This window comes from Archocentrus centrarchus, chromosome 7 (genome assembly GCF_007364275.1).
Source record: "Archocentrus centrarchus isolate MPI-CPG fArcCen1 chromosome 7, fArcCen1, whole genome shotgun sequence".
Lineage (NCBI taxonomy): Eukaryota > Metazoa > Chordata > Actinopteri > Cichliformes > Cichlidae > Archocentrus > Archocentrus centrarchus.
The window spans coordinates 11,589,828-11,601,314 of NC_044352.1; the positions used below are offsets into that span (position 1 = coordinate 11,589,828).

The following is an 11,487-nucleotide window of genomic DNA, read 5'->3' on the forward strand; positions in this document are numbered from 1 at the left end:
TGAATCAAAAAGCCTGCATTTATAACCACCACTGTGATACCCATTATCTTTGAATGGGGTTTTAGGTTTTGTCAAGCTAGCTAACACAAAGCAAGTCTGGCTATCTTGAACTTGCTTTGTACCCCTCAGGCATGGGATGACAAAAAATTGTTTGCTACATCTTGCTCTACTGTGACTGATGAAGACACAGTGGTGCCTCAGCCTTTTGATACAAGTAAATACTGTAAATTAATCAATGTGCTCCAGTCCTTTTCCTTTGAAATGTGTGCAATTATATGTACATGATTGTGTTCTAAATTTTATTTTGTCTTACAACTAGTTTTAATATAACTAATTAATGGGTTTTTAATATACAATATCTATTGTTTTAATGGCACTCCATTTTTATTCAGGTCTGATAGTGACGAAGAGTAGATGGGCCATTAACAAGAGAAAGTAAAAAGCATATGTGTGCATATTTTTGAGAGCCTTTAAAGCTTTCAGCCTATCGTCACTGTAGGCTGACTGGGTAATCCAAATAAGAACCCTGTCTCAACACAGTGAAATGCTGAGGGGGAGTAAGGCACTGTGCCTGAGGCCCTCTGCCTCTAATGAGGGAGGAGAGAGGCGGATGCAAGGTCTCTGCTTCACAGACAGCACAACCGGCAGCTGCAAAAGGATGACAAATTAAAGAAAAAAACCAACATAAAATATTTTAGTAGCAGCTTGAGTTTGCTTTGGCATTGATTTTTGAAGTATGTCTGCTGAACTCAGCTAAAGGAACGGACCACCATCTTTCTAAAAGATAGTCCCTCATTTGATGTTTTGTTAATGATGGTGGAGAGCACCGCCGAAGAAACTGGTCAAAAATCTTGAGATCTGGTGATTGAAAAGGTCCGTATGATTCGTATCAATTTCATACTAAATCATTTAGTGACACCTGGTGCCCTATGGATTGGGGCATAGTTATAATAAAAAGTATTTTCAGTATTCTCATGATATTTCCTAAAGAATAACAATTATCAATTTACACTGATTTGTAGTGACTTAAGTCATTCAAGGAAAATGCCCCACACAGTCACCAGATTCGCTCACTGACAGGGCCCCTCAAGGATTAAGGTTTTTCCTTTCAGTTGTCACCTGTCTGTAGATAACCTTCTTCTTTCGGTTGCTTTCAGAGTATACCCAGCTAACGCCTCTGCTTTCTTCCTTCCATCTGTTTCCACAGTTCCAAACTCACATCTCCACTGAGGAAAGTACTCCACACTGAGTGTGCTTGCTTGTACCTAATTTAGAGAGCTGCTGTGCGGAAGCTGCCCAAGCTTCCCCCTCTTTGTCGAAAAGCTTATGATTGTCTCAGCAAGTCAGCTTCCATACCTGAAACAAGGTGCATGCTCCTGCAGTTTCTGACTGCAGCAACAATATCCCTCAAGCCAGTCAGTGGAGCTGTTTTCAGTGAGATACAATCGGGGTTTTCATTATATTCATTCTGTCTTGAGTATCATAAGCAACCAACCACTAATTACTTCAAGTGCCGGTGCACTTTGCTCCTGCTTATATGGTAGTATAAAGACCCAACTGATGAAAACAGACCAAGAGCTAGACCCAGTGATGAGGGAATGAATAGAGAGAGCTTTCAACCCCAATCCCAGGGCGTAAATTACGTAACAATATAGTAAAATATTCATGGCACACCATGGGGACGGAATCCTGGCTGCTCTGAAGTGCTGAGCAAACACTTCACCCTCAGCCACTCCTCCACTAAGGAGGATAGGGAAAAACCCATAAGTAAGGAGCTGAAAAACAATTGCAAGTATCACGATGGCAGGCAGCACCAATATGTTGAGTTTGCATTCTTTCATTTTGGTGTTCTGTCAATCAAATCATCAGGAAAACTGAGTGAAATAACATATTACACATAAGGCCCACCACCCGCAGGAGGTGTCGTAGGGGTCGGGTGCAGTGTGTGTCGGGCGGTGGCCGAGGGCGGAGGCCCTGGCGGACTGATCCCCGGCTATCGAAACTGGCTATTGGGACATGGAATGTCACCTCTCTGGTGGGGAAGGAGCCTGAGCTAGTGCGTGAGGTTGAGAGATACCAGCTAGATATAGTTGGGCTCACCTCAACGCATGGCCTTGGCTCTGGAACCAGTCTCCTGGAGAAGGGCTGGACTCTGTTCCAGTCTGGAGTTGCCCTCGGTGAGAGGCGGCGAGCTGGGGTGGGTATTCTTGTATCCCCCCGGCTTGCTGCCTGTATGTCGGAGTTTTCACCGGTGGACGAGAGGGTAGTTTCCCTGCGCCTTCGGGCTGGGGAACGGGTCCTGACTGTTGTTTGCGCTTATGCGCCGAATGACAGTTCAGGGTACCCACCCTTTTTGGAGTTGCTGGGCGGGGTGCTGGAGAGTGCTCCATCTGGTGACTCCATAGTCTTGCTGGGAGACTTCAACGCTCACGTGGGCAATGACAGTGAGACCTGGAGGGGCGTGATTGGGAGGAATGGCCTGCCCGATCTGAACCCGAATGGTGTTTTGTTATTGGACTTCTGTGCAAACCACAGTTTGTCCATAACAAACACCGTGTTCCAACACAAGGATGTCCATAAGTGCACATGGCACCAGGACACCCTAGGTCGCAGGTCGATGATCGATTTTGTAATCGTATCATCAGATCTGCGGCCGTATGTTTTGGACACTCGGGTGAAGAGAGGAGCTGAGCTGTCAACTGATCACCACCTGGTGGTGAGTTGGATCAGGTGGCGGGGGAAGATGCTGGACAGACCTGGCGCACCTAAACGTATTGTGAGGGTGCGCTGGGAACGCCTGGCAGAAGCCCCAGTCCGGGAGATCTTCAACTCCCACCTCCAGCAGAACTTCGACAGCATTCCGAGGGAGGCTGAGGACATTGAGTCCGAATGGACCATGTTCCGCACCTCCATTGTTGAGGCTGCTGCTACGCCTCATGGTGTCGTCTTCGTAGGACCCGCTGCAGTTCGCCTACCGGCCTGGCATCGGGGTGGATGACGCCATCATCTACCTCCTGCACCGAGCTCTGACCCACCTGGAGAAGCCTGGAAGCACTGTGAGGATCATGTTCTTTGATTTCTCCAGTGCTTTTAACACCATCCAGCCAGGACTTCTGAGAGACAAGCTGGAACTGTCAGGAGTGGACCACCACATCTCCGAGTGGATACTGGACTACCTCACTGACCGCCAACAGTACGTGAGGACACAGGGCTGTGTCTCTGACAGGCTGGTCTGCAGTACGGGGGCCCCACAGGGAACTGTGCTGGCACCGTTCCTCTTCACCCTCTACACTGCAGACTTCTCCATCAACTCCCCACGCTGCCATCTGCAGAAGTTCTCTGACGACTCTGCCATAGTTGGCCTCATCACAGGTGAGGATGACTCAGAGTACAGACAGTGGACTCAGGACTTTGTGGACTGGTGCCAGCGGAACCACCTCCTGATCAACGCCGCTAACACCAAGGAGCTGGTGGTGGATTTCCGCAGGTGCAGACCCACCACACGGACACCAGTGAACATCCAGGGAGTGGACATTGAGATAGTGGACTCTTATAAGTACCTGGGTGTTCACCTAAACAATAAACTGGACTGGACTCATAACACTGATGCGCTCTACAGGAAGGGTCAGAGCAGACTCTACCTGCTGAGAAGGCTGAGGTCTTTTGGAGTGCAGGGGACACTCCTGAAGACCTTCTATGACTCTGTGGTGGCATCAGCCATCTTCTATGCAGCAGTATGTTGGAGCAGCAGCTTGTCTACAGCTGAGAGGAAGAGGATAGACAAGCTCATAAGGAAAGCCAGCTCTGTCCTAGGATGTCCTCTCGACTCAGTGCAGGTGGTGGGAGACAGAAGGACTCTGACCAAAATAACATCATTGATGGACAAGGTCTCCCATCCCATGCATGAAACTGTTGCTGAGCTGGAGATCTCCTTCAGTGACAGACTGCTGCATCCTAAATGCACAAAGGAGCGTTACCGCAGATCCTTCCTCCCAGCAGCTGTAAGACTTTATAACCATCACTGCTCCCAACAAAAACCACAACAACCTACACAATGTAGGATAATATATAATATACTGTAAATAGTCCGGCCTGTTAAGGTTCAACACACAGGCACATCATGTACATTGTATATAGTGTTATTATTAGTAGTATTAAGGTTAATCTTGTTTGTTGATTTTATATATATATATATTCTTTTCTTAATAGTGTAAATTATTATATTTTTATTTATATTTATAATAACTGCGGCTGCTGTTACACCCAAATTTCCCCTCTGTGGGACAATAAAGGCTGTTTCTTCTTCTTCTTCTTCTTCTTCTTCAGAGCTGTGGCTGCAAGGTGGTTGGTGCCTGTCGTGGTGGTAACCCCCGAACCAGATGGTGGTCACCGGAGGTGAAGGGAGCCATCAAGCTGAAGAAAGAGTCCTATCGGGCTTGGTTAGCCTGTGGGACTCCGGAGGCAGCTGACAGGTATCGACAGGCCAAGCGGAATGCAGCTCGGGTAGTGGCCAAAGCAAAAACTCGGGTGTGGGAGGAGTTCGGTGAGGCTATGGAAAAAGGCTTTCGGACGGCATCGAAGCGATTCTGGCAAACCGTCAGGCGACTCAGGAGGGGAAAGCAGTGCTTCACTCACACTGTTTATAGTGCGGGGGGGGGGGGGGGGGGGTGCTGCTGACTTCAACTGAGGCTATAGTCGGACGGTGGAAGGAATACTTCGAGGACCTTCTGAATCCCACTGACACGCCTTCTGTAGTGGAAGCAGAGTCTGGGGATGAGGGGGATGACTTGACCATCACTGGGGGTGAGGTCACTGAGGTAGTTAAACAACTCCTTGGTGGCAGAGCCCCTGGGGTGGACGAGATTCGCCCTGAGTTCCTGAAGGCTCTGGATGTTGTAGGGCTGTCTTGGTTGACACGACTCTGCAACATTGCGTGGAGATCTGGGGCAGTGCCATTGGATTGGCAGACCGGGGTGGTGGTCCCCATCTTTAAGAAGGGAGACCGGAGGGTGTGCTCCAACTTTCGGGGGATCACACTCCTCAGCCTCCCCGGTAAGGTCTATGCCAGGGTGCTGGAAAGGAGGGTGCGTCCGTTAGTCGAACCTCGGATTCAGGAGGAACAATGCGGTTTTCGTCCTGGTCGTGGAACGCTGGACCAGCTCTTTATCCTCTCAAGGATATTTGAGTGTGCGTGGGAGTTTGCCCAACCAGTCTACATGTGCTTTGTGGACTTGGAGAAGGCATTCGACCGTGTCCCTCGGGGTGTCCTTTGGGAGGTTCTGCGGGAGTATGGGGTGTCTGGCCCATTGTTGCGGGCCATTCAGTCCTTGTACAACCACAGTGAGAGCTTGGTCCGTATAGCCGGTAATAAGTCGGATTCGTTTCCTGTGGGTGTTGGACTCCGTCAGGGCTGCCCTTTGTCACCGATTCTGTTCATAATTTTTATGGACAGAATTTCTAGGCGTAGCCAGGTGGCGGAAGGCTTCTTCCTTGGTGGCCTCAGAGTCTCATCTCTGCTTTTTGCAGATGATGCGGTTCTGTTGGCTTCATCAGGGAGGGGCCTCCAGTTCGCAGTGGAACGGTTCGCAGCCGAGTGTGAAGCGGCTGGCATGAGAATCAGCACCTCTAAGTCTGAGGCCATGGTCCTCAGCCGGAAAAGGGTGGAGTGCCATCTCCGGCTCAGGAACGAGTTCTTGCCTCAAGTGGAGGAGTTCAAATATCTCGGGGTCTTGTTCACGAGTGATGGGAGAAGGGAACGGGAGATCGACAGGCGGATCGGGGCTGCTTCTGCAGTGATGCGGACGCTGCACCGGTCCGTCGTGGTGAAGAGGGAGCTTAGCGTAAAAGCGAAGCTCTCGATTTACCGGTCGATCTACGTTCCTACCCTCACCTATGGTCACGAGCTTTGGGTAGTGACCGAAAGAATAAGATCGCGAATACAAGCGGCAGAAATGAGTTTCCTTTGAAGGGTGGCTGGCCTCTTCCTTAGAGATAGGGTGAGGAGTGCGGCCATCCGGGAGGGGCTCAGAGTAGAGCCGCTGCTCCTCCACATCGAAAGGAGCCAGTTGAGGTGGCTCGGGCATCTGATTAGGATGTCTCCTGGCCGCCTCCTGGGTGAGGTGTTCCGGGCATGTCCCACCGGGAAGAGGCCCCGTGGTAGACCCAGGACACGCTGGAGAGATTATGTATCTCGGCTGGCCTGGGAACGCCTTGGGGTCCCTCCGGATGAGCTGGAGGAGGTGGCTGGGGAAAGGGAAGCCTGGGCTTCTCTGCTTAGGCTTCTGCCCCCGCGACCCGGCCCCGGATAAGCGGAAGAAAATGGATGGATGGATGGATGGACATAAAGCCAACAGTAGCTACTGACATGATAGGTCACACACCAGTGTACACACTGTACTAGATGTCAAAGAGACTCATCAGCATCGTCATTTAGCTTCAAACCAACAGCTCAGGTGAACTTAAAAGAAATAGATTCAAAGGCTGGAAGAAGCTACACCCGAGTTTGAAATCAGCAGAAATGATGATGTGGAACCTTCTTTGCTGCTCAAAGGAGCCCCACTTATATTTTTACGTGACGTTAATGATGGAGAAAAGATCCAGAATGTGACTAGCAATGCTGTGAGAAAGTAATACGTTAGCTTTACTTACCTTTAGTCAATATCTTCAAGGCACGAACGAGAGTGGCTTCTGATGGGTCTTAATAACTTTTACACCCTGATTTTCCACAGTGTAAAACACAAATAGTATTTGTTCAACAGAGCCACAGTGAAATTTTATAGTGGCAAGTTTTTAAGCCTATGACATTCTTATATTATTGTATATAAAACTCCATGTTTCTGCACGTTTTTATTTTTTTGACTATATCCACTATCCCTCAGCCTGATTCATCTACATCTGCCCGACTTCATTCATACCTGCATCTCCCACAATGCTTTTGGACAACTTCCAGGGAATTAATTTAATTTTTATCTGAAGTCAAAAAAGGTTCATGTTTTCCAATTGCACTGCAAGAAAATTAACATGTTGTGAGTTCTTTTCTTTTCTTTCTTTTTTTTTTTTTTTACCACAGTAATACATTACCTTGGAGCATTGTCACCTTTTCAATAATATTTTTACCTGTAGTAAAATGTAAACAAATGAACTCAAAAATTGACATCAAAAGTCTTCTTATACTACAACTTGCTTTATTTATCAAAATATTAGTGCGCCTATAGTTAATAACACTGCAAACAAAGCAGTCAAGTTAATTTACTGCAGTGTAGTAAGACGGAGGATGGTGGACGTGATGGAGCAAAACTAAACAAAACGTGAACATTTTGTTTAAATCTTTACATTTATTTGAACAAAGATTGAATCCAAAAGGATACAGCAAGGTATGATATGTATATGATGCACTACATTCACTGAAATATGAGTGGATATGCAAATATATTTTGTGATCTAGTGTAGTGTAATATTAAACCTTGTGTTATTCTTCTCACCTGGGGCCACTTCTGGGCCCCCCGCAAATCACATTTCCATGGCTTTCTGTTTCTCTATCAGTGTGATTCATGGGAAACTGTTCCGCCTGTCAAGTGCAAAATAGACGATAAGTTGATTAAAGCCTTTTAAGGCTCCCCAGTTCCACACAATATTTATTTTAAATACTATTGACGGACATATATTTTTTAAAAAAAGTTTTAAGAAGCATTGCCACTATTATTGAGACTCACTTTTCTTTTCTTTTTTCAGTTGCTGTAAAGCATTTGGTGGGAGGAAAAGCATCATCAAAGAGAGAGAAACACAAGCCAAGGGGAAGCCACATTTACCTGTTGTGCCTGTTATATATGAAATTTTTCCAATTCAGTCACACTCAGAGGTTCCTGTTTTATAGACAGTCTTTCAGTCTGCTTAACTATCTGTCACATTTAAGCTGTATGAAAAAAAAGTCACTGTTCCTGTAACATATTAGAGATCATCCAAAGTGTAAAAAAAATATATAATTTGAGGTTCAATAATTCATTACTTTTCTGCAGTCTGAATTCTATGAAGTAGCAGCGCTATGATCAACCTGTTTGGTTTCCATGTTTGTTTGTTTGTTTTTTGTTTTTTTCCTGAGCATACTGCCATACCATGTTGTTGTTTTTAAAAATACACCAGGAAATGTAGCGATAGAACACCTTGTGTTTTTTGCCTGTCAGCTGATGACTATTGAAGGCTGATGCCTTCACATGTATTCCATTATCTAAAAGCTTTCTCTCTCCCCATTCGGTTCCACTGTCAGTGCAGAGAGCTACACTGGAATAGGTCATGGTAATTCAGCAACAGTTTTGTTATATATATAACACTATCAGGTAATGGCTGCTCCCAATACCTCACAGTACACGTATCTTGTCAAGAACAGATGGAAGATTCTAGGAGTGTACATAGAATTGGGGTAGGCCAGTCAGTGCCTGTCTGATTATTTCAAGATAATATTGTGCATTAACATACAAAGTCAGCAATAAGTTCAGCACTCTGAACTGCAGCCTCTGCTAGAGACCAGTTTGTTTTTTACAAATACCAAAGTTGGCTATCTTTTGCAATGAGTGGTCTGTAAAAAGGTAGTTTTAAGGACCCATGTCTTGCTGGTTGAACTGCAGTGGCAGCATCCAGAAGTGTTCTCCTCTGCCCCTTAGTGGGATTTGCCAAGTCATTCTCAAGGCCCTGTCAAGGAGGCTGTTCAAGCCCACTGGGCAGATACCTTTAAGGCCTTTGTCCGTCAAAAAGGATTGCTGCTTATTCTGGCTTGAGCCTCTAGGGTAAATAATTTGTCCACCCCGTTCCATCTAAAGCCTGGTGAAAATCTGAGTTGTACTACACTCACAGAAAACTCATTCTTTGCCCAAGAACACTGAGTTTTGGATGGTGCAGCTCCATACCCTTTAGAGGAGGAAAAAAAAGAAAAAGCTAAATAATTTATTCCCACAACAGGATTTGGCATGCAATTTGGAACACACAACATCTCACTGGCAAACTCCTGCCCAAACACAAACTTGCCAATTAGCTGTGTGAAGATGTCTCACAAGCCTGTGAGTGGACAGGGCTTCCTCTGGCAATCCGTGTGCCCTCCACAAGGAGTCCTGGCAGCCTTGTTTGGTGGAAAATTTGGTATTGGCAAGCTGTAGAGCAGCATGAGGTACATCAGTCATTTGAGGTCTTTTGGCTTCCCTGGATACATAGCAGGCTTAGCAGTGTCTTGAGATCTGTGTCTGGTCTCTTTCTGCTTGCCATCTTGCCCTCTGCATGAAGTTATAGGTGCATGTGGCTATGTAACTCGGTTTTTGCTTTTTCATGTTTGTGCTTTCTGATAAGAAGACCCTCACAGTTATATTCATGATTTTGCACGATAGGTGTTACCACTGCTGTGGTAACACCAATCGTTCTAGTGCCTACAAAATGGAGTCCCGTACAGGTTGAATGGATGTTGACATATGTCAAAGGCTGTCGAGCAGTGTTACTCACCAAGCAGCATTGACTGCTTTCTTCTGCCGTGCTGTGCAATAACAGTTCCTGTGTGAGTTATGCCACCAACTTCCTCTTTGCTCAGCGGATACAATAATTAGACTGTTTATTCCTATAATGGCAAAGGTTTCATGACGGGTTTTAGCATAACACTAGAAAAAGACTAATAAGTAGTCACTCCAGTGCTTTCTTTAAAAAAAAAAAAAATAACAAGAATGTGGAATTGCCGACCTGTAACATACCAACCACACTTTTTTTAAAGGATGGAATATTGTACCATGTACCTTTTTGCTCTTTCTGTTGAGCAATTAGTTGACCGTAACGGCAGGCTGCTAAAAAGAAAAATTGCTAAGTCAATGTCACAGCAGGTGTTACTGACCTGCTCTTCTATAGGACCTGATCTTCTTTTAAAAGATAAAGCCTGTGTAAACACATGAAGTATTACTTATAATTTGAATATCAGCGTAATCTCTAACAATTTTTCCTGCACCTCAATAGTTTCTAATAGCTTAAAGAATAGGGAAGAGGGAAAGGAAGCCACTTATATTCTATGTGTTTTATCCTCAAACTGATAGAGTCATAAAGACTCTGGTGAATACATGAATAACATCTTTACTCATGTTCATAAACCAAGGGTTCCAATACATAACTACATAACTATGTTTTTATACACTATGTCCAATAGTAGCTCGTTGTTCCGTGCATGGCTTCCCTGAATTCATTAGAAGACGGCTGACTGAGGACTCTTGGCAAATTAATGTCATTAGTGAGCAGAATTATGGTGTAATGATTAGCACTTAGTTTTCTGGACAGTGGGAAAAATGTTTGAAACTAATTTAGACCTGTGAAGAAAAGAAAAGAAAGCAGGAAGAACATGTACTAGGGCAGGTTGTGGTTGTGTGTGGTTGTGCTTACTTTTCTTTACCACACTTACAGTGTGGTGATATTGATGTGGTGTAAGATTAAAACTCATAGGTTGCCTTTTGTCTAGACCACTAGACTTTCAGTGGAACGTGGCCTAAATTATGCTGCACAGGATATCATTTGGGGTATCCTATGCAAAAAACACATTTTGCAAACATGATCAGAAAAGCATGAAAAAAAGTAACACAGGAAGAATAAACTGTAGAGGAAACTGACCTTGAAGAGACGCAAAATGTTAGCTACCATGATTGACACGGAGCTGGCAGATGCACCAATTACTCCCACCACTCTCTCGGGCTTAGTGATGATGGGCGGCCCTCCGCTGAGACACTTGACATCAGTTGAGTCTTTCTCAATCAATGCCTGAACAAATGTCAGCGACTGTTCCAGAGCATGGGTGTCCCGGGAGCAGGTGTCTAGGATGCGTGCCCCCAGAGTGATATTAGGCAGCAGTTCATTGTCATTATTGATACGATCTAGGGCAAATAACATGGCCTCCAGCCTGTGGATCCCTTTCTCCTTCTTCAGCTCTCCACAAGCTTTGCCATCGTTTCCCCTTGCATGCACGGGAAACAGCCCACCTAGTGATATGTCACCATCAATGCGTATTGAGTTCAGGTGTGTATGGCCTGGCATTTTCGGTTTGGCAGCCAAGGTGATCAAGACATAACAAGCCAGCAGCAACACCCAGCAGCAGACACCTTTGTGGCAGCCAATCCATGCTCTCTCAAAGCCTCTTTGCAGAGTCATAATGAAGGGCTAAATCCGCATCCAAATACAAATTCAAGTCCTTTGAAAATGAAAGAGGTGTGCACACATATACCCACACACACATACAAATGTCTTGAAGGTTTAGCTGCAATATTTTTCGGAGCACAGTTGTCTTCAGAAGTCTCTTCTCATGGTTTCTAGCTCTGCAGCAAACTGTAATACTAATTATGCAGCTAGGCTCTCTTTATCTCTTACGCTTTCTTCTTTTCTCTTTGTGTTTCACTCACTTTTCCTGCACCTGAGAGTTGTGGATACATGCAGTAACTAAACAGTACAGAGTGTTCTGAGATGGAGTCCACAGAGAGCAGC

The 11,487-nt window shown here is 45.6% G+C and overlaps 1 protein-coding gene across 1 annotated transcript in view; it reads right to left on the reverse strand.

The window, feature by feature from the left end:
- The window catches only part of LOC115783409 (metabotropic glutamate receptor 4-like), a 152,925-nt gene extending 141,768 nt beyond the window's left edge, over positions 1-11,157 (reverse strand). The window contains exon 1 of the mRNA XM_030734217.1: positions 10,624-11,157. Coding sequence (XP_030590077.1) covers positions 10,624-11,157 — 534 coding nt within the window. The remainder of the gene's footprint in view (positions 1-10,623) is intronic.
- Positions 11,158-11,487: the final 330 nt, after the last annotated feature.